Raw genomic sequence first — 23897 nt, 5'->3', positions numbered from 1 at the left:
TTCAGTCTTCTGGGACCTGCGATGTGTCCAAGAAGGCTGTTGGTGAAGGGGTGGTGGGGTAAACTCCTGATTTGATCGATGCAGTGATCCTGGTGGGAGTGGGTACCTGTCAAAACCAGTTATTTTCCCAGGGTGCTTCTTTCAAGCAGACTCTTCAGACTGGGATTGATTTACTACAACTGGAAAGTGCAAAATCTGGTGCAGCTGTGCATAGAAACCAATCATCTTCCAGGTTTTTCTGTCAAAGCTTAATTGAAAAAACTGAAGTTAGAAGCTGATTGGCTATCGTGCAAAACTGTACCAGATTTTGCACTCTTCTGTTTTAGTAAGAGCCCTTTCACACTGAGGCGCTTAAAAACTGCCCAAAAGTATCTATACGATTTTGCAGCGCTTTTGATTTTTTTCTTTTTTAGTGCTCCAAGCATGCTCCAAAAAATGCTGCTTGCAGGAGTTTTTTCACCGCCCCGCCCCAGTGTGAAAGTATTCATTTATTTAATGGGAATAGGTTTTCGTGAGCTTTTCAGGCGATTTTTAGTGCCAAAGCGCCTCAGTGTGAAAGGGCTCTAAATCAACCCCATTGTGCCTAGGAAGTCACTGCTGCTTAAAAGTAAAAGGTGAAATATAATGGTTTTAAATGTTACATCTTTATTAACAGTGTGCTTTTGTTTTCAAATTGAAGATGTAAAAACGTGCCAATTTGGGTTCTTTTTTGCCCAGATTATTCCTTTTACTTAGACAGATTCTTCATTTTGAATTGCTTTTACGGTAAGCCCTTTAGGTTCCGTTTTCCTCACTGTAACAAGAACTTAAGTTATGCACTGCTGAGTATAGTGTGGACTTTTTATTTTTTGGGTTAAAGTGTCAACCTGGCAACATGCCGTTGATGAACTCTCCTTAAAAAATGCTTACTGTCTAGCTTTTACGCCGACCATCCTGTTTAAATACTTTGGCTAGTTTGCGTCAAGTGTTTTGATAGAAACAAAAAATGTTGGGTTTTCCTAGTTCCATCCTGGTTACGGCTGATTATTTGAGAAAGTATTGATGTCAAAAGGTCAGCCTAACAGCCAGGCAACCAGCATTTTTAGGAAGTGGTCAGCAGTGGCATCCCCCATACTTCTCTGACAAGTTAATCCTAAATGTTTATCCTGTCATTCTATCTGCTTGTGTTGATGAAAACTGTGTTCTGTGCTAAGCGTCTTTCACCTTCACCAAACCACTGGCGTCTTTTTCATACATCACTTATCTGTACATTCAATGTTGGTGGTGGTTTTTGCAGTGTGAGAGATTACAACACTACTTTTTTGTTTTTTTTTTGTTTTTTTTTTTTCCTTCTTTCATCTTCAGGAGGAGAAGCGATGAGGGCAACGGGCAGTATGATGTTAAAAGGCAGAGGTTTCTTTCCCCTCAACAGCCTTCCTCTGTTATTCACCAAGCAGTGCCTTTAAGAGATGATCTCCGCCACCATTTCCCAGGATCTGTGGGACTGCCGCCTCCACCACTTGAGTTAAATGGGCAAATTTCATCGCCTGGAGATGCATGGTTGTTTGACCTCATAGATACCACTTTGCCTGTTGCTAAAGACAAGGTATTAATGACTAGTCCTTTGTTACAATAACCACTTTGTAGGAATTTCACTTTGCCTATTCAGAAAAAAGTGGTAGATTTTCTTGAAAGAGTTCTGTTTTTGTAAGCTCTGATGCAGCTCTGAAGCTGCTGCTGTGCTTGCAATTTGAGAGAGTAGAGTTGCAGTGGTCCTGGTATGGTGATAGTATAGGAGTCACTTAAAGTGAAACTTTAGTGTCTTCTTGAGCATTTGAGCTAAGGGCAAATGGATTCCAGGAAGTAAATGGTACATGAATCATGTGCCCTTACTTAAGATGGGTGCAAGTGATTTCTCAACAAAGTGAAGCATTGAGACATGTATTCATGGGAAAATTTGCTTTAATTCAAATTGAATTAAATAGCGTTGTCAGTTTGTGGTGCTCCGATACAGTTAACTTAGAACTATAGGCAAAACGTTATTTCTCTATCATTCATTGACAGACACAGCTCCATATCTTCTTGACCATTGGGTTATGCGGCCCTCTACAGGAGTAGGACACTAGGCAGGAAAAAACTTTACCACGCCTATGCAGACATACACCCACACACTCTGCTATAGCCCTCAGTTTGTTTCTACCTAGTTTAGGAGTAGGGCCTACTTCCCTGCTGGGACTTCGGTCTTGGTTGTTTTTTTTTTTTTTTTGGGAACCTTTTTTGTAAGATTTTTTTTTTTTTTTTTTAGTTAGTGTGCCTGAGAGAGCTACAAGCAACAGCCGGCTGGGTTTAGGACTGGATATGCTAGATCCTTAAGGTCTCCCAGCCTGGCCAGCGAGCGTGAGCAGGTTATGGTCCAGCACTAGGGCTTGCCACGACAGAGCCCCGATTGACAGGGGCTGGCCCGTGAGTGACACATATCGTATTCCCTGGTGGTCAGCATCCCCATCCCGGGTGGAGAGGTAGTCTGTTCGGAGTGGTGCCCACCTGATGCCGTCATTGCCGTGGTATGGTAAGTGTCCCCCCCCCCAATTCTCTGGCGGTCTCGGGTGGATGTGGGCACCCTCCCTGGGAAAGTTGGACCCTCGGTTCCCCTTGCCTCTCGGTGATACCATGCCCCCCTACGGCTGTCCCCTCCCCCCCCCCCCCCCCCCCCCACAAGCAGGTTCCTACCTCTGGGGGGTGTATGTATTGCGGCCGCTGTGGCGGTTCTGCGGGGGGGGGAGTTTTTGTCCTGGTGGGGTCTCCTCCTGGGGACCCCTCGATGCCTTTGTCTGATGACCCCTTGGGGGGTCCTGGAGACCGCATGGCACGCAGTGGGGGCTGCCATTTTGCTGTAGTGTTCTGCTCTGCATCAATGTAAAAAGTCTCTCAATGAAATGCATGGGCGGCCATGTTTTGGTAGTTCCCGATAGGAATGCAGGGGACAGCCATTTTCTTGAAGTCCACAATCGTTGGACAGCTAGGGAGAAGCTAGGGGCTCTAGGCATGACCCAGGTGTTTTTCTGTTTCCTGTGTCAGATCGTTTCTCATCTCTGCACAGAACGTTCCTGTAGCCTCCAGACCATTTTGGTGGTATGTTCCTTGGTTCCCTGTAGGTATTCCTCACTCCCCCCTGCTGCAGGCTGTGTTAGGGCTGGGTGCTATGCTGGCGATGGGGGCAGGGGGGATGATCAGCTGTGTGGGGAGGGGGGGCTGTACCTGGTGGGGGCTCCTGCCAGGGCCCCCATCCTGCCTTGGCCTGATGATTCCGGTTGAAGAGTCCCCGGCCTTTAAGGACCCAGCTGACATGAAGGCGGAGGAGGCTGTGACCCGCAACATCTACACCCTGGCTGGTTTGGCACTGAGGCCGATATTTACCATTGCCCTGGTGTTGTAGACTCTGACTGAATGGGCTAGGCTTTTGCGCCGTGACCTGGAGGGGGAGCCGCTCCCCCCCTGCCTTTGCTGAGCTGGTGGACCAGCTGGTCCAGGGACTGCTGTTTATCTGGGATGCCTCTTTGGATGTGGCTCGGCTCTCTGTTTCGGCAGTGGTCCTTTGGCTCAAATGCTGGTCTGACGGCTTCCTTTTAAATCTTCTTTGTTTTTCACAAAGCAGTCAAGAATTAAAGCTACCTATAGACCTCAAAGGGCAGTCCACCAAAACCTTTCTGTAAACGCTTTTTTTATGTTTGCCAAAATCATCTAAGTATGCATATTTATGGCTATGGATGGAAAATAGAAATTGGGTAAAAATAGTGACCAGAAAACATTGAGACTAGAGGTAGCCCAGCAACCAGCAATTTCACAAAGTTAACAATGGCAGTCTCCATGACTTTCTCAGTACAGGTCTGCCACATGGTCAAATGACTTTACAGAAAAAGTTATGCTAATTGATCTTTCTATTTCACAAAATAGGATTTCATAGGATACTTGCCCTTGCCATGTCCAGTCTCTCAGAGGTCATTCCTTTAAGTATTTTTGTGTGGATTCAAAGACACTTCTTGCCAATAAAAATGTGATCATTAAGCTTCAAAAAAAAAAAAAATGCTGGTCTGCGGAACAGACTTCTAAAAACTGATCTTCCCTTTCAAGGAGATCACCTGTTTGGTGCTACCCTGGATGACATCATTAAAGGTCTCCCAGGGGGGAAGAGTACCTTTCTTCTGCAGGCTACTAAGAGCAGGGACTCTTGTCGTAGACGTGGGCCCTCCTTCTCGGCTTATACGTTTTTTTTTCGCTGACAAGGTATCCGAGTCCTTCAGGGCCTCTTCTGGAGGATCCAAGTGAACTTGGTCTGGCAAGTCAAGAGTGGGCTTCTCCAGATCCGCAGACAAGGCCTCTTTGGCATGAAGGTGCACCCTCACCCGTATCTAGGTTGGGGAAAACAAAATACATAAAGCGCTCAGGACAATCAGATATGAGTCTTTGATATAACTAATAGTAAAAATGGTTGGTCCATGAGGGGTTAAAAAGTCTATAATGGGTAGAGCATTGGTGATTGTGAGCTCTGTTGCACTCAGGAGTGAATAGAATATACAAGAAAAAAAGAAAAACGCTTCTGAGTGTAGACTTTTTATTGTAACACATATAAAAAAGACAAGTGGCAACTCACAGAAGCCAGAAATCATCAGGCTATTTGAGGTAGTGCAGTAATACGGATCCTCCTGATGAGATGTCAGTCCGTTTAGCCCGATCCGACAGCCGGGAGCACCGTGGTCTATAGGAGAAGATGACGGCAGTCTCCTGTTTACTTCCGGGTCCCAGGCGGAACTGAATAAGAGCGTGCGTGCTCAGTTTGAGCTTCGCACACGCTTAGAAACGCGTTGTGTTGCCTAGCTCCCTGGTGACATCACGCGCTTCTCCCCACGCTGTGTGTCTTTCTCTTCACGGCTTCCGCCTGGGACCCGGAAGTAAACAGGAGACTGCCGGCTCATCTTCTATAGACCATGGTGCCCCTGGCTGTCGGATCGGGTTGAACGGACTGACATCTCACCAGGGGGATCCGTATTACTGCACTACCCCAAAAAGCTTTTCTGTTTTTCTTGTATCTAGGTTGGGGGGGGGGGGCGTCTTCGCTGGTTCCCGGACCTGTGGACTCCCCTGGTATAAGACAAGTTGGTCCATGAGGTCATTCGGTCCGGCTACAAGATTGAGTTTCGTTCTTACCCTCCGGTAAGGTTCTTCCTTCCAACATGCGACTGTCCTCGATCCCCTTACAGGCTCTTTTTTGGGGCGGAGCAAGACCTTTTTACTTTTAAAGGGGGATTGGTTCCGAATTCTGAGTGTTTTCAGGGGTTTTACTCAAACCGGTTTACAGTCCCCAGGAAGGAAGGCAATTCTGGATCTCAAGGCGCTGAACTGCTTTGTGTGGGTGCAGAAGTTCAGAATGGAGTCTATTCGCAAGGTGGTGGCTTCCCTGCATCAGGGGGATTTTCTTGCCTCCATCAACATCAAGGACGCTTACCTTCACATTCCAATATGTGTCGGTCTCCAGCGCTTCCTCCTCTTTGCTGTAAGAGAGGAGCATTATCAGTTTGTGGTGTTACCTTTTGGTTTGGAGGAGCCGGGTGACGTCACTTCCGTGTTTATGGCCGTAACCGGAAGTCAGGCAGTGTACCGCTTTCATACGGTGTTTGCTTGTATTTTACTTTTTAAATGTAAGTGCATTACTTTTCTTTATTAAAATTAATTGGAAGTTACTGCACCATGAGCATTCTGTTTCATATCATCTCCATGAGGCTCGATTGATGTGCTTGATGTACGGCGATACAGTGGAGAGTCTATACCTGGAGGAGATCAGGGACGATTCGTTTCTTGGATCCCACCATCTATCCATTCTGTGAAGAGTGTCAAAAAGCCTTGGGATTACACACACGTGTTGTTGGTGTGTATTGAGGTAAGCGGCCACTACACACCTGTCTGTACGTGAGCGATAAGAAGATTTTTTTGGTTTTGCTTCCATTTATATTAACAATCTAGTTTGATGTCATATTGGAAGACTTCTTTCCACATAGAGGATTTGTGTTTCAACACGATTGATTTTGGACATTCATCTTGGACATTTATTTGAACTTTTTGCACACAGTTATTCACCAGCATATTTTCACTTGCACTACACATATTTGGATTTGGACACGGTTAGGATTTATTGCAGTATTTGTTTATATACAGCACGATTGTGTTTGATTCATTTGAATTAGTGCCCATTTTCTTTACTAGCACACCCTTTGGTCTCACCTCTGCTCCTCGGGTCTTCACAAAAGTGTTAGCCCCGGTGCTAGTAGTGTTACGCAAATGGGGGATCACGGTACTGGCCTACTTGGACGACCTCCTTCTGCTAGTGGAGTCTCCTACTGGTCTGGTGGAAAACCTGGAAATCGCCATACGAGCTTGAGGGAATTCGGCTGGTTTCTGTATTTTTAGAAGTCTGCTCGGGTTCCGTCTACAAAGCTGGACTATCTGGGTCTGACTCTGGACTCGGCCTTAGCTAGAGTGCTCCTTAATCTGGACAAACTCCAGAAACTTCAGGCTGCAATTCATCTCCTGCTGTCCAGCAGATGGTCATCCCTCCGGACTTGCATGCGGTTGCTGGGCCTTATGGTGTCTACCTTCGAGGGGGTTCCGTTTGCATAGTTCCACACGAGGTCCCAGCAAGGGAGATTCTTTTTGTCAAATGGGACAAGAATCCATCAGTCTCTAGACAATCAGATCTTGCTGAGCCAGGGAGCGAAAGAGTCCTTGATATGGTGGCTTCGTGCTACGGCTGAGCAAATCCTTCCTCCCCTTGTATTGAACAGTGGTCACCACGGATGCCAGCCTGTTCGGCTCGGTAGGCATCCTCAGCAAAAATATCGCTCTGGATCGGGATCAGCACACTGGAAAAGTCCAGACTACTGATCCAAGTGATCTGTGCCTGGAACATTGGACCGATTTGTCTTCAGGGATGTCCAGTGCACCTTTAATCGCACAATGTGGCTGTGGTTTATGTCAATCACCAGGGGGGCACAAGAAGTGTCCTGGCGGCTCTGGAGGTGGCCGAGATTCTAAGGTTTGGCAGAATGGTTCATTCCAGCCCTCTTTGCCGTACACATTACCGGGGTGGAAAACTGGCAGGCGGATTACCTCAGTCGGCAGGCGTTGGACTAAGGGTAGTGGTCCCTTCATCCAGAGGTGTTTCTTCAGTTGTGTCTCCGGTGCGGCTTTCCTGAGGTGGATCTGTTGGCATCCCAGCTCAACAGAAAGGTGCAGAAGTTTGTGGCTCGGTCACGGGATCCTCTGGCGGATGCCGCAGATGTGCTGGTGGCTTCGCGGGGTCAGTATCGTCTGATTTACGCCTTTCCTCCTCTCAAGCTTCTGCCAAGACTTCTACGCAGGATTGAGGCAGAAGGGATTTCGGTCATCTTGGTGGCCCCGGAATGGGCTGGCGGGGCTTGGTACGCTGACCTGGTGCGGCTGGTCGCCGATGTTCCTTGGAAGCTTCCTTTTTAGGGAAGATCTGCTGTTCAGAGGACCAATCTTCCATCCTGCTTTACAGTCACTAGCTTTGACGGCTTGACTGTTGAACCCCAGGGGCTGATGGATAGAGGTTTGTCTGAGTCGGTGATTCCAACGCTGTAAAAAGCTAGGAAATCTACTTCTAGGAAGAGCTACCATCATACCTTGAAGACGTACATTGCGTGGTGTGAGTCTCTTGGGGGTTCATACTCGCTCTTTTTCGCTGGTTCAGATCTTGACCTTCCTTCAATGGGCGGGTTGAGCAGAAACTGACCAAGGGACAGGTGTCGGCCTTAGCGGTTTTTCTTTCAGCGGTCCTTGGCCACATACTCCCTGGTGCGTACTTTTCTTCAGGGACTTAGGCACTTGACCCCTCCAGTGCAGTCTCTGTTGCCACCTTGGAAACCTCAATTTGGTGCTCTCAGTCCTCTATAAGCCTCCTTTTTGAGAATCTAAGGGAGATTCCTCTGCCTACGCTGTCCCAGAAGGTGGCCTTTTTTGTTGGCTTTCACCTCTGCGTGCAAGGTGTTGGAATTGACGTAATTTATCCTGTTGTTCACCTTACTTGGTGGTTCACAGTGATAATGTTGTCTCTGATTTTCATTTGAATGAAGACGTTGTGTTACCTCCCCTGTGTCCCAGGCCAAAACATCCAAAGGAAATTGATTTGCATGCCTTGGATGTGGTCTGGGCAATTAGGGTTTACCTGGAAGCTATGGGGTCTTTTAGGAAGTCAGACCCTCTATTTGTGCTCACGGATGGGCCTTGGAAAGGCCTTGGAAGGGTTGTCCGCTTCCTCTGCGACCATTTTCAGATGGATCAGACGGACGGTGATTCAGGCCTATTCCATCAGGGGTCAGGCTCCCCCCCCCCCCCCCCCCCCGTCAAGGCGCACTCTACTCAGGCGCTCAGTGCCTCCTGGGCCTTCCGTCATCAGGCGTCAGTGACGTTGGTTTGTAAGGCAGCCACCTGGTTGTCGGTTCACACTTTCACAAAGTTCTATAAAGTGGATGTGTTGGCATCTGCGGATGCTTCCTTTGGCAGCAAGGTTTTGCAGGCTGCTGTTGAGAGGACCTGGTCCTCTTTGAGGGTGCGTTGTGTTTTTTTCAGGTGAGCTCCAGTTTTGGTTGAGCTCTGGTTTACCTGGTCGGCTATACTTTAGTTTTGGGAGTTTCTTGTTCGCTGTTCCCACCCCTCATGTGTAACACTGCTTTGGGTTGTCCCAATGGTTAAGAAGATCTGGAGCTGTGACCGTCAATGAAAGAGAAAATGGGATTTTTGACTTACCGTAAAATCACTTTCTCTGATGTTCATTGACAGACACCGCACCCACCCCTGACACTGCTCATAACTAAATTGAGTACCTATAGCAGAGAAAGGGAGTGTTCCCCCCTGGGACTGCTCATAGCCAAAGCCTGACTTTTTTTTTTCTTCCCAGTGTCCTACTCCCTGGGAAGATCAGGAGCTGTGTCCATCAATGAAGATCAGAGAAATGGATTTTACGGGAAATCAAAAATCCCAGTGTTTTTTTTTTTTTTTTTTTTTTTCTTTTTTTTATTTTGCTCACAGCAGGCGCCAAAGTGCATTATTTTTCTTTCCTTAATATGCACTGCTCTGTGACGCATTCTGGTTCACTAGCGTGCATTGGCTGTGTTTTAAATTAAGCATGTTCCTTTTTCACATAGCGCACGCAAATGCAACATGTTGGTATGAAGTGAGCCTATTGAAAACAATTGATTTTTTCTTGCATTGGAACTACGTTAGGCAATGCAGCCCAATGTACATGATGCGAATGGTTTGTTAATGTGTTTTTTTTTTTTTTTCCTTGTTCAATCTTTTAAGCAACACGTGTGTACTTGAATTTAGAAGAATGTGCCTTTCGCAATCCTTTGTATAGCACCACTCAGACTGGGGAAGAGGCAGCACTAGGAGCCTGTTGGGTGTTGTGCATTGACATTCAACTGTTCTTACAAAGACCATGCTGATAGGAGGCGCAAAGTGAGTGGAGTGATGATTCCATCAGTTTTCTACTGTGCCTTTTATTGTCCAATTAGTAGGAGTAGGGAGTTGACACCACTGTATTCCTTAAAGGAGTTGTAAAGGCAGAAGTTTTTTTTTTTATCTTAATGCATTCTGTGCATTAAGATAAAAAGCCTTCTGTGTGCAGCAGCCCCCCTAATTCTTCCTGAGGTCCCACTCTGTTCAGTGATGACCACCAGTGTCTCAGCCGACTGAGATTCTCCTTCCTGAGTGGCTGAGACACAGCAGCAGCGCCATTGGCTCCCGCTGCTGTCAAAGTCAGCTAGCCAAATGAGGGGGGGGGGAAGGGGCTGGGCCAGGATGGGGCTCCATGTCTGAATGGACACAGGGGGCGGTGACTCGGCTCAGGTGCCCCCATAGAAAGCTGCTTGCTGTGGGGGCACTGAACAGGAAAGAGGAGCCTGGATCACAGAAGAGGGACCTGAGAAGAGGAGGATCCGGGCTGCTCTGTGCAAATCCACTGCAACAGAGCATGTAAGTATAACATGTTTATTTATTTTTTTATAGGGGAAAAAACGAGACTGCAATCCCTTTAACTGTACGTGAGAAGGTGGCATCATCTCTCTGTCCATGCTGTGTGTAATGAGAGTCAATTTCAGGACTCTTTCATTTCCAAATGTACAAACTTTAGTGATTTACAGCTTTACTTTCTTATAATTTTTAGAGGTATTAGTCCACATCCCATTGTAAAATGCAGCATAACATTTATCTTAATATTCTGTGACCTGAAATATGCTTTTGATTTCTATTACTCCGCTGCAGCTGAGCCAGCAGATTTTGGACTTGTTTCAAGCCTGTCAGCAGCAAGTTACTGACTTGAAAAAGAAAGATGTCTGTCGAGCAGAACTCCAGAGAGAAATTCAGCAAATCTTTCCCCGTAGGTACTTAGACAGCTGGTTTGAACTATTTGTTGCCTGTTATTTTGTTTCACCATTTTCCTTTACTCTTTCTAGAGAGCAGGCTATACTTGGTTGGCTCTTCGCTCAATGGGTTTGGCACAAGGAGCAGCGATGCAGATTTGTGCTTGGTTATCAAAGAGGAGCCAGTAAGTACTTGTGCTCAGCTTCATTGTATAGAATGTTAAATTGCCAGTTTGTTTTCTTTTAGCAGAGTTAAAGGGACACTCTTTCCAAGTGTAATTTTATTTTTATTTTTTTTTTATAATAAAGTGGATCTCATGGCCTGTACACACGATCCAAAAATCGGACAACAGATCGTCTGTTTTTTTTGCTTGCTAGTCGCATATTGAAAATGGGGAAGTTACTAAAGTTGCGAAAATTCTTGTACGACAGGATAAAAATTCATAAGTTATGTAATGTGTTGTAGTATATTTGTATTGTATTTTCGAACAACTGTAATGATTAAACGAAGATCGTATGATCTGGTATAATACGAGAAACATTTTCGTATTTATTTGATCGGGTAATATTGGATGAACTGTCGTGATCGGCTCTCAAAAGATTTTCGGATTGTGTGTAAGGCCTGTTAGAATGGTCCTCCTCCTTTTCACCCTGACTTCTATTTAGATGCAGGTTGGTTAGAGTAAGAGAAGTGCAGGTACCTATAGAGCATCCTGCTATAGCCAGGTTTTGGCAGGTATATTATTTAAATGTAGAAGATTGCATAATCCAGATGCTGCATGTAAAATATTTATCAAAGGCTTAACAGAACAACATAAGGAAGGCTTCATTTTCTGCCCGCGTTTTCACACTGAATAACGCTTACTCATAGAGTTACCAGCAGTTAGTCATTGCACATGCAAGTTGCACGTTTGCTGAAGATTCTAGCTCCCACATCAAGGCCAACGTGAGTGCAGGTCTTTTATAACCACTTTGTAAAGACTTCCTGAAATGTGGTTATGAGGTAAACTTGTGGGCTCTGGTAGCTTTACCCCCAAATCCAAAAAGCAGGCAAACCTGGGATCCTGTCACGCATATTGTACCTCTGTACATTCAACTCTTATTCTATATATGAGAAATGGGAGAAAAACCACTGTTGGGGAAGTGTTGTACTTTTGTTTCTCTTGGTAGTTTTGCAATATAGGCACAATTCTCTGTACAGCATTACAACTGAAATGTAGAACTTTAATTGGAAAGCAAGTTTTTTTTTTTTTTTTTTTTTTTGTTTTGTTTTTCTCTTTATTGCACAACGCTAAGTTTCTAAGTGGTTTCCTGTAACATCTGCATGAATTGTAATGCATAAAATGGCGAGAGACGTGCTCCAGGTTTAGGATCTCAAGATGGCTAGATCAGGCTGGGATGCACAAAGTGATTGTAATGCTTCTGCTCTCAGCACACCATTCTGCAGCATATAACTGGGGATTTCTCTACTATCCTGCCAGTTGCAGAGTGTTCTAGAGCAGTGGTTGCCAACCTTTTGGACCTCACGGACCACTAAACTCACAATTTTAAATTCTTAGACCCACAAACATGAATTTGACATGCCTTATAGACACATAATGCTCCAGCTCTCTGCCCCCCTCTGAACTCTCCCAACCCCCTCCCACCTGCAGTCTGGATCACACTACTGCCTTACACAGACTCCTCATTGGATCTCACCTTCTTATGCAACCATGTACTCGAGCTCCATGCTCTCTCCCACAGTCTGTGATCAGCGCTGCCATTGGAAGTCCCCTCCTTCACGTCCCGCTCTCTGCACTTCTGGTGCCTTCCTCTGAGTTCACAGGAGCCTGAATTACAGAGGAGGCATTGAATATCAATGTGCACTGACAGTATTGACTGCCATTGAGAACAACCCTGGAAACAACATTGGCGGGTATACATCTGTTACAATGTTGATTTGTGTCAGAACCCCTGGGGACCATCAAAATGGCAACCACTGGTCTAGAAAGCTGAAGAAACCCTGCACCCAAACTTTGGAGCTGAGGATCTCTGGATCATGGCGCAAAATATAAAGAGCATAACTCTATTCAGCTCACCCTTATCCATAGACCGTATGATCCTTGTGAGTTCTCTAAAAGGTTGATCTACCTAATGCCATATTTCATGATTTAGTTGCTGCTAGATAGCTAAAGCTTACATTTATTGTTTTCACTCCAAGGAATGCAGCCAGCAGGTGGGCATACCTGCTTTGACTATGATTTTTTTTTTTTTATATGAAGGACATTTAATGGGAGAATCCAAAGATGGGTGTGGATCCAACGAAAACTTCAGGGCGTGTTATTGTAATCATCAGAGTCCTCAGGACATGCAAGTTATTCTAGCCAAGGGATGACTAATTGTACTAAGCACTGCATATACCTGAAATACAACTTTAGGTAGACTAACACAAAGAATTAGAACACCTCACACTTTTAGAAAATAAGAAATGGTTGGGTAGGTAGTTACAAAAGAATCGTAAATGCATAGGAAAATGAGCAGTCTAATGTTTCTCCAAACGTCTTCCAGGACAGCCTCTGAGACCTAGGGCCTCCTCCCTCTGGACCGGAAACATGTACCCCAATCAAAATAAAAGGGTTCCTCCAGGCCCGCACCTACGTATTAGTGTTTCCTCGGAAGGATAGATTACACGTGGAGGAACCTAGGGAGCTCTAGGTCTCAGAGGCTGACTGTCAAACTTCTTACAAAAAAATATGCTGTACCTTTTCTGCCTGGCACGAACCCTCCATGGTGAAGTGGAGTGGGGCTGTGCATCTTGCTGTTTTCAGCCTTGGAGAGAGAGAGAGGACCGCTGATGGCTGATTCCCAGCCCCCCGTGTATGCTGGCCGGCTCGGAGTGCCTCGCTCGGAGAGGAGAGCGGCGTGTCTTTTCCAGCGGGGGACAGAGCTTGTGCGCTCCACGCTGGTAACTAGAAATTGCATAGGAAAAACGGACCGGCCGAGTAACGTCATCAGCGGGCGCCAGATGCTCGTGGCTCCGGACTCTTAAAATGGCGCAGACAGCAGGAAATTGGGCTGCTGGTGCCAGAGTGTGAACCAGCAAGGCTGTAAGTAAACGCTCGGGAAGTGGCATTGACACCCCTGTTCCCTCACAAGCAAGAGAGGCACCATCTCCTCTCAGCAGCTAGTCTCAGCAGTCAGGGGCACTCTTTTGGTTGTTTATCCTGCACAGTGGTGTTTTTGGGATATGGCCTGGTCTCAAATGCTGTTTATGTCTCCAGTCTTAACATAGGTTAAAGACCAGGATAAGATTGAGGTGGCGGCCCCCAAGAGGAAGTGTGCTGTTTGTGCGGCTAGGCTAAGCTCTGCGTAGGAAAAGCCCTTATGCCGTAGTTGTGTGAATAGTCTGGTAAAAGACAAATCTGTTGCCGCATGTCACAAAAAGCTGACATCATTCAAGGATGAAATTGCTTCTCATGCTAAGAAGTCGAGGTGTTCCCAGTCTATAGCTCTGGTGGATTCCATTAAATTGGAATGACAGAACTCGGAAAGAGAGCCTTTTTTCTCTGGGTGCTTAAAAAGAAGGTTCTCCCTTTAAAGAAGATGCGTCTCATCCTTGGAATAAGGTGCCAAAGCTGGATGCACCCCTCTCAAAGATCTCTAAAAAAATCGGACTTAGCCTTCAATGATATGGGGGGCTCTGGAAGACCCAATGGACAAGAAGAGAGGGTCATGTCCTACTTCGCAGGTTCTGGTACTCTTACCTTTTATCAGCCTAAAACCGGCGTTGGCTTTCCCAGCTCCAGTTACACCTGTCGGCCGGGACCTCAAGACAACAGATTTTAAAATCATTCCCTCTGCTTTTCAAAGGTCATATGGCGGATGCCTCGGCAGAGTCTGTCAATTTGTAGCAAGATCTGCTGCATTGATGAATTCAGCCAGATGAACCCTGCGGCTAAAAACATGGACAATGGGACTCCGCATCTAAACTATGCCTTTTCAGTATCCCTTTTTTCAGGGGATCATCTTTTTGGATCATGCCTAGAGGAAGTGCTAGAATGCACTGCTGACAAAAAGGCCTTCCCGGAATCCAGAAGAACAGGCGGCCACAGCTCCTTTCGTGGCCAGAGGCAGCAAGCACAACCCGACGGGCATAACCGTCTGAAAAAGCATTGGACGGGGCACAAGGGCAGAGGTAGAATATATACTATCCTCCTCAGAAACCCGCCAAGCCTCAATGTCTCCTTTCTCCCGATGGGAGGAAGGTTGGGGAACTTTCTCCCACAATGGGCGGCAATTTCCTCCAGCGGGTACATTTTGGATCTAATTCAGAATCGTTACAGGCTGGAGTTCGAATCCGTCCCCGTCCCCCCCCCAAAAGGCTGTTAGTGGCAAACCTACCCAGAGATCTGGAAAAGGTGGAAGCACTTTGTCTTCTAATAGGAGATCTTTTGGACCAAAAGTTCTTACCCAAGTTCCCCGGGAAGAACAGGGGCGAGGACTTTATTCCACATGTCTTTGTGGTGAAAAAGCCATCGGGCAAGTTTTCACCTGATCCTAAATCCCTGGCTCCTGAATCAATCTCTCAAATACAAGAACTTCAGGATGTAATCACTCTTTTCGGGGAGAAACATCCTGTATCAGAATTGTTTTATGGCCACGCTGGTTCTCAGAGATGCGTATCTCCATGTTCCGATTCACCCAGCTTTTCAAAAATTTCTCAGATTTCCAGTCAAGATGGGCTCAGAGTTACACCATTTCCAATGTAAAGCTCTTCTGTTTGGCCTAGCTTTGGCACTAGGAATTTTTACCAAAATTCTAGCAGAAGCCTTGGCTCCCTTATGCTGGAGAGCGATCATGATCATTCCTTATTTGGTGGATCTACTTTTGATACCCGGATCCGATCGCCAACTAGCAGCGGAGCCGAAAGAAGTTCAGGATCATCTTCTTCATGGGTTGGGTTTGCTGGTCAAACGGGACAAATCCTACCTGATTCCATCCCAGAGAGTCTCATACCTAAGGTACGAGATCTCCTCGGTGGAAGGAAAGCTTTTTCGTCTATGGGAAAAATGTTTAAATATGGACGGATTAGCGTCAAAGCTTCAGGGCAATTAATCGGTCTCTCTCTAAGGGAAGTTTCTTAGGTAGTGGGCCTTATGACATGCTGTTTTCCTGCAGTTCCCTGGGTGAGATTCCTCCAACGTCCATTGCAGGCATTTCTAATAAGGAAAGGCAAAATACCTTGGAGGTTCGAGTTTCCCTGCCCTCGAAGACCAAGAGATGCCTTTGGTGGTGACAGACTCAGCACAACCTGTGCAGAAACCTACCTAGAACGGACTACACCACGGACAAAGATTCTGACCACCAATGCCAGTCATTTCGGTTGGGGGGCACATCTAGGCAACAAAGTAACCTAGGGGACCTGGTCCCCAAGAGAAGCCCTTATGTCGTCCAACCAGAGAGAATTGTTAGCAGTCCAGCAGGCACTGAGCACCTTTTGGTTAGATCTGGAGGATTCTCATCTTCAGATTCGTTAGGCTTTGGCAAAACAGAAGTTGGCTTCAATCTTAGCCATACACCTGGAAGGCTCTCAAAATTCATTGACAGCGGCTGAGCCACGACAAATGGTCTCTCAGTAAGGAGGGGTTTACGGTCATCACTCAGAAATGGGGAATGCCAGAAATAGATCTCTGCATCCCAGAAGAACAACAAGGTTGAAAAGTTATTTTGCTTAGACCCTCGGGATCAGGCGATAGGGATGGATGCCTTGGCCAGAATATAAATCTATAAATCAGTATAACCACAATATAAATTCAAACTGTAAATTCTATGTAAGCTGCTGCCGACACCAAAAATGCTTTCACTACATATAAATGTCATAAAACTTCAAAAACAGTGCTGTGCAACTTAAAACAAGTTATAATCTATTCAACCGTGCACATTAATAATGCAATCCACTATTAAATGATTGATAAATGTTGTGTTAAACATTATGTGAACATTAGTCCATTGCAACTTTCTCAAAAAAATGCGCAAAATCAGAAAAGTGCAAGTGCTCTCGTAAACAATCCAGTGCTTGTGCTCTCCTTCACCAGAAACAGATGACGCTCACCTCATGTTCTGATGTGCAAGGTATTATCGATCCTTGCACATCATCTGTGCACCCTGGATCCCTCTCGGTATGGATATATGGAAGATCGAGGACAGATACTAGTGCTCTCCATTTAAAAGTTTATGCCATGAAAGATAAATCACACTTGCATACAAGGCACTTCGAGTAGTGTGGGCTGAGCACTCAGAAAATCTTAAGGCAAATTACTGCGAAGTGATGATGGATAATAGACCCCTTATACACACGTTGACTTCCTCCAGTAGGGTTGGAGCTTAATCCCGGACACTCGCTGTATAAATACAGCGCCATGACTCCCAATCCCCTATGCCTGCGTAGGTGACTAATAATCAGCACAATTACCCACGCTCTCCCGGAAGTAGTACGGCACAGGAAGGGACCCATCACAGCAAATTCAATGGGGACACAAACCATGGTAAAGTGTAAAACACTGGTTAAAACAAAAATCCAGAAAAAAATAAATAATAATAAAACTGGAGCCACTATATCCAAATCATCACTTTACTGCCAATTATATATACATAGTACCAGATCATACCTAACCAAAAATAGATAAATCTATAACTAAAAATAAAATCATAAAAATCAACTCCTATTTGGGGATCTGAAACCCCATGATAGGTAAAAATATATACTTTTTTTTTTTTTTTTATCGCTAATAAAACAATTGGGATCAAATTCAATGTTAAGGCCTCTAGTTGCTGAGGACTGACATTTGCTGAGCTGCCTTATATAATTACCTCCCCTCCCCAATAACAATCTACTTTCTCTATCCCCCAAAACTGGAGTGAACTAGGATTTTGATTATATACAAGTTTTAAAATGTTTGGACTAGTGATCGACCAATATCGTTTTTTCGTTGCCAATACCGATATTTTGCCGATCGCATATCCGTATCGGCCGATATTTTCACACATTTAAAATTTTGCAAAATACAAATTTCGACCAAAAAATGTTAATAAAGATGTTAATCTTTATTAACATTTTTAACATTCTTCACACGTTAACTGCATGAAAACTGATAGGAAAAGTGCACTTGCAGGGACATTAGTTTCACACATCATCTGATTGTGCATTAATGGATAAATAAACTGCTGCAGTACTGCACTCACTCACTGCAATAAATCACTACTGCAGTGCAGTCAGTGCAAAACTGCTAGAAAAAAAAGCTAGACTAGACAACAGCTACACAGTGGATTTGATTGGAGTCAGTGGACTACCTCTGCAGTAGGGCACTCACTGCAGCGGTCAGTGCAAAACTGCTAGAAAAAAAGCTAGGCAGCAGCTAGGCATTGGCTTGGACTCTTTGCAGTAGGGCACTCACTGTAACTACAGCAGTCAGTGCAAAACTGCTAGAAAAAAAGCTAGGCAAAAGCTAGACAGTGGATTGGAGTGGACACTACTCTTTTCAATACTCCCAGTTAAGTAGAATATTATACTACAGAAAGCAGAACATTTCAGCATGTCCATCATGGTCACATGTTAAAGGTCTTCTGTTTTGTTCATACAATGCTGCCACTTCATAAACATGCTCAGGAGGAGTGAAGGACAGAGGATGCTCAGGAGGAGTGAAGGACAGAGGAGCAGAGAGAGGTATCTTCTAGCATGGGAAGCAAGTCTTTTGTAGCGTGCCTCATTTTCTTTCCACCACTGAAGAGGATGACTTATTCTGTCAATTACTGCTTCTTTCAAATAGAGATGAAGTTCATCATCCAGGCTCATAGTTGCAGATTCAGAAGAAATTTAATCCTCCGCCTGAGGCCCCATTAAAACACTGAAAATGTCCTGATATATTCGATGAGGATGAAGATTCTCTTCTGTTTGTTGACGTATTTTTGGACATATGTCTGTTTTTTCAGAATACTGCTCTTCTTAAAAATAGTTTTCTGAATTTGTCTTTTCGCAGGAACCTCCTGCACCTCCTGTTGAATATCTTCTGTCAGCCATTGTTTCGCCTGAGCCAATACATCATCAGAAGAGAAAGCATGGTTCTTGTATCGCGGATTCAAAAGACTTGCAAGAACAACATTTTTTAATCCCTTCATGCTTCTCAAAACATGTTCTTTGGCTTGACAGACCATCATTTGAAAGTTGGAGGGTGTTGTGACACTAAGTATGACCTATCAGCAGGCCTCATTCCTTTCCGCATGTTTGCTCCACTGTCTCGAAGTTGTACAAGCATCACTCAGGCTTTGTTGATTCCCCATTCTTCAAGCATGCCTAGAAAAATTTCTCTTCTGTACTCAGTGTGGGATCCTTGCATCACTTTTTTACTCAACACCAATTGCCTTTTTGTCCATCCGCTGTCAATGAAGTGGCATGTAAGAATCATTAGTGACTCTGACTCTTTGTGACCAGCAGTCCGTTGTGAATGAGAGTGAGTTGCCAGCATTCTCTGGTTGCAGCATAGCCTTTTCTTTCCTTTCTCAATGACCTTTTGGTGAAGCTTTGCAAGCTTTTCGGTTTGATAATACTGCTCACTTTTCAGTGTGTAGCTTGGCTCAAGTATGGACATCAGACGCCATCGTAATGGCTGGTAATCAGTGACCATCATCTCTGTGATTACTCTGTCCAGCAGTTGGGATCTTCCATCTGAATCTAGACAGTGACGTGTTTTTTTTCACAAACATATCTGTTATTGTTGCCTGGGATAGTGGAGGAGGTATTGAATCAAAATCACATTGATATTAATTTTGTTTTTTCTGTGCTGCATGATACAATTCAATATGATGAACTCTTGGATGGGCCCAAAGATTTGATGTATTTTGTTTTTTGCAGTTACTGATCCCATGCTTGTGTTTGTACATGTGTTGCACACTGCTCCTTTTCCTGGAGAAGGTTGAGACGATAAATAGTCCCAGACCACACTTTTTTTACTTTCTCTCTCTCCTCATCCATCTCCATTTCAATTTGAAAGACACAAAAAAAGATTAAAAAATGTCTTGCTGAAGTTGCTGGCACCCTGTTGTGGGTTGGTGGCTGACGCCTGGCAGTGTGGGTGGTTGCTTGCTGGCACCCTATTATGGGTTGGTGGCTGATGCCTGGCAGTGTGGGTGGTTGTATGCTGGCCCCCTGTTGTTGGTTGGTGGCTGACGCCTGGCAGTGTGGGTGGTTGCTTGCTGGCACCCTATTATGGGTTGGTGGCTGATGCCTGGCAGTGTGGGTGGTTGTATGCTGGCCCCCTGTTGTTGGTTGGTGGCTGACGCCTGGCAGTGTGGGTGGTTGCTTGCTGGCACCCTGTTGTGGGTGGCTGGCTTGCAGGAACACTGTGGTTGCTGGCTGGCCTAGTGTCACCCTGTTATGGGTGGCTGGCTTGCAGGAACATTGTGGTGGCTGGCTGGCTTGCAGGAACACTGTGGTGGCTGGCTGACTGGCTTGGTGTCGCCCTGTTATGGGTGGCCGGCTTGCAGAAACACTGTGGTGGTTGGCTGGCTTGGTGTCACCCTGTTATGGGTGGCTGGCTTGCAGGAACACTGTGGTGGCTGGCTTGGTGTCACTCTGTTATGGGTGGCTGGCTTGCAGGAACACTGTGGTGGCTGGCTTGGTGTCACTCTGTTATGGGTGGCTGGCTTGTAGGAACACTGTGGTGGCTGGCTTTCAGGAACACTGTGGTGGCTGGCTGGCTTGGTGTCACCCTGTTATGGGTGACTGACTTGCTGGAACACTGTAATGTTTAACACGCCGTTTATTAATTGATTGCATCATTGATGTGCACAGTTGAATATATTAGAATTGTTTTAAAGTGGTGAAGCACTCTTATCGAAGTTAGATGCCTTGGCCAATCCCTGGATATTCAGCCTGGCATATGCTTTTACCCCGGTAAGGTTAATTCCGCAAGTTCTATGGAAATTCCTCTCAGAGAAGAACGATCCTATCTTGGTGGCCCCTTTTTGCCCCAAGAGGCCATGGTTCTGCAGGCTGCAAAGCCTATCTGCAGTTCTCCCTGTCCTAACTCAGGTTTTTACCATGGAATGAAGGAGTATAAATTGACATTTGTATTCCCTACAAAGAAATGAGCGCGAGCTGGCATTTTTATACTAGGAAGGAAGCCATTTCCATGGTATTCTAGTTGGACGTCTGGAGAACCCTAAAATGACCCAGTCACCAATATCAAATAGAAAAAAATTTAAATAAAGCTGTTGCCTGAAAAGAAGGTAAATAGTTACTCCTGCTGTTTGCAGTAGTCTATGCTCTTCATTAGGTAACTACGTTTTCAGTTTGACATTGGCTACACTGTCCCTTTACGAGAAATATGGGCTGCCATTGCTGATCCCATCTTCTAAAAATGCTAGTTCTACGGATCTCACACTGACCCAGTGGTTTTAGTTATGGAGTCGCAGACTATAAACAAGTACACAGATCAGGAGTTTTAGACCTTGCCTATCCTTTTGATTTTGGGGCTGAAAATGCCACAGTTAAGCAGTGTTTTTATCGGCCCTCAACCATTTCCCCTGTACACACGCAGTGGGCATGATGGGATTCTACTCCCCTTCACCTAAATGTGGCCGCACTGCAACCGGGCACATTGTATATGGTTGTCTGGTAATTAGAGGGTTAAATTAAAAATGAGGCGATACAACTTCTCCTCACTGAGGAGCGAACATGGATCGTACTTCAGACAGCAGAGCAAATTTAAATGAGGCCTTACTCTCTAGTTTACATGGCTGTTTGTATTGGCGAAACAAAAATGAAATCGGACCAGGCAAATTTAATTTCTCTTTCGTTCATTGACGGACACAGCTCCTGATAGTCTTAACCATTGGGTTATACTGCCCTCTACAGGAGTAGAACACTAGGCAGAAAAAAAGTCTGGCTACACCCATGGGCAGTCCCGGGGATATACTCCCTCTCTCTGCTATAGGCACTCAGTTTTTTTTCTGCCTAGCCAGGTGTAGACCTAGTTCCTTGCTGGAAACTCTGGTCCTGGCAAATTTTTTCCTTTTTCTATCTAAAAAAAAAAAAAATAAATAAATTTTCTCCTGAATTTTTCCTGTGAGATCTACAATCAACTGCCGGACTGGGCGACGGGCTGGATAATCTAGATCCAGTGGTCACCCCAGTTTGCCTCAGCTCTGCGCTAGGTCGGCAGCGACATAGCCTCACTGGACGGGGGCTTGCCTGTGAGTTTAATGCCTTGCGAGGTCGCATACGACCGGGTCTCGCCCCGAGTTGCAGTGTTCCTCCTGGCCAACAGCCCCTGATTTCAACGGAGAGGGGTTCTCTCTAGAGCGGTGCCCGTCTGCTTCCTGGTATGGTGAGTAGTTGTCTCCCCTCTCCCCCTGGGATGGTTTTTGGGTGGACGTGGGCCCCTCCTTGGGGCAGTCGGACCCCCACCCCCAGGTTCCCCTCCTTCCCGTCAGGCACCCCCCCCCTTTCCAGTGTCCCCCATCCTGCCCCCCCTCATATGCTGGGGCTGTTTGGGTGGTCTGGTCCACCTCCTGGGGTGGGGAAAGGGGCTGCAAGCTGGCGATGTGTGCTGGGGGGGGGGGGGGAGGGGTGCACCGCTGGCGACCGGAAGATTGACTGCGTGGGGGGTTGGATCTGGTGGGGGCTACTGCTAGGCCCCCCCATCCTACCTGGTTCTGTCCTTGAGGCCTGGGTTCCATCCTGGGTCCCTGTAAACCTTGTGGTGCCACGCGGTGCGATCATTTTGTTGTAGCCTGTGTGTTTCTATACACAGAGTCCATGTTTGTGTAGTCCGGCAGGACTTTTGCTGTGGTTTGCCATTGAAAATAGCTGCGGCCATGACAGTGGAGCCCTGTGGGTGGCAATTTTGGCGGTGGGAGCACCTCCCCATTCCCTGGTGCTGACTCCATGATCCTTTCACGTCTTGATCGCTGCACGTGTGGTACAGATTATCCTGGTGCCTGCAGGTGCCTGTTTTTGCTGGATGGTGAGTCTGGTGGGGTCCGCTCCCTCTCTGCTGAGGATTGCTTGGTGCTTGTGCCTAGCGACCGGGTGGTGCTGCCAGCCTGGTAGGGTTGTCCCTTTGCGGACTTTTTGTGGGGTCCCCCTGGTGACTCATGGAGTCGTGGAGCACATCTCCACACCTGATCCCCTCTCTGAGGCTGAAGGGCCCTCCGGATCCCGAGCATCCACGAATGCACTGATGGTGGTCCTGGAGTCCTTTGTGTCCTGGGTGGAGATGGCTTTTGGGTGACGGGCTGGCAAAATGTGCCCCCTGCCTTCCCCTGCCTCATCTGTCTCATTAGATCCTGATGTGGGTTTTCCCTCCGGTTTCCAGATTAAGCAAGGCAACCATGATTCCGGTTGAAAAGTCCCCAACCTTTAAGAATGCGGGTGATAGGAAGGCGGAGGCTGTGGCCTGTAATATTTACACTCTGGATGGTTCGGCAATGAGGCCGGCATTTACCATTGCCCTGGTGTTGCAAACTCTGACCGTGTGGGCTAAGCTCTTACGCTGTGACCTGGAAGGAGAACATCTTCCCCCTGCCTTTGCTGAGCTGGCGGACCAGCTGGTCCAGGGGCTGAAGTTTTTCTGTGATGCCTCTTTGGATGTGGTTCCCCTAGTGGCTCAGCTTGGCTCTCTGTTTTGGCAGTGGTCCTTTGATGTGTCTTTTGGCACAAGTTGCCGGCCAGCGGACCAGACTTCTAAAAAGGCCTTGACTGATCTTCCTTTTTAAGGAGTTTACCTGTTTTTGTAGCTACCCTGGATGACATCATTAAAGTTTTAACAGGGGAGGGGGCAAGAGTACTTTTCTTCGGCAGGCTACTAAGGCCAAGGAAGCTCGTCCTAGACATGGGCCTTCCTTCTCTGCTCATAAGAAGTTTTCGAAGGGCCGACTGACAAAGGCTCGAAGCTTTTCAGGGCCTCCTCTGGAAGATCCAAACGAACCTGGTCTGGCAAGCCCTGGTACAAGACATGTGCCTCCACAAAGTCATTCGGTCTTCTACAAGATCGAATTTCGCTCTTGTCCCCCGGCAAGGTTCTTTCCTTCCAGCTTGCGCCTGTCCCCGGACTGCTTGCCGGGCCTGTTTGGGGCAGTACCAGACCTGTTCCTTCAAGGGGTGATTGTTCTGGTTCTGACTCCGGAGCGTATTCAGGGGTTTTACTCAAACCTGTTCCCAGGAAGGAAGGCAAAGTGCGTTCAATCCTGGACCTCAAGGTGCTAAACTGCTTTGTGCGGGTGCAGAAGTTCAGATTGGAGTCCATTCGAATGGTGGTGGCATCCCTGCGTCGGGGGCTTTCCTTGCCTCTATCGACATCAAGGATGCCTACTTTCACATTCCAATACGTGCCAGTCACCAGCATTTTCTCTGCTTTGCTGTGGGAGAGGAGCATTATCAGTTTGTGACGTTACCCTTTGGTCTCGCCTCTGCTCCTCGAGTCTTCACGAAAGTGTTAGCCCCAATGC

General features: G+C 46.4%; 1 protein-coding gene across 1 annotated transcript in view; it reads left to right on the top strand.

The window, feature by feature from the left end:
• TENT2 (terminal nucleotidyltransferase 2) overlaps positions 1–23897 on the top strand; it is a 121470-nt gene that overhangs the window by 22781 nt on the left and 74792 nt on the right. The window contains exons 3-5 of the mRNA XM_082268484.1: positions 1345–1585; positions 10315–10429; positions 10506–10597. Coding sequence (XP_082124610.1) covers positions 1345–1585; positions 10315–10429; positions 10506–10597 — 448 coding nt within the window. The remainder of the gene's footprint in view (positions 1–1344; positions 1586–10314; positions 10430–10505; positions 10598–23897) is intronic.

This window comes from Pelophylax lessonae (assembly GCF_965119305.1).
Source record: "Pelophylax lessonae genome assembly, chromosome: 1".
NCBI classification, from domain to species: domain Eukaryota; kingdom Metazoa; phylum Chordata; class Amphibia; order Anura; family Ranidae; genus Pelophylax; species Pelophylax lessonae.
This window is presented reverse-complemented; position numbering and strand designations above follow the sequence as displayed.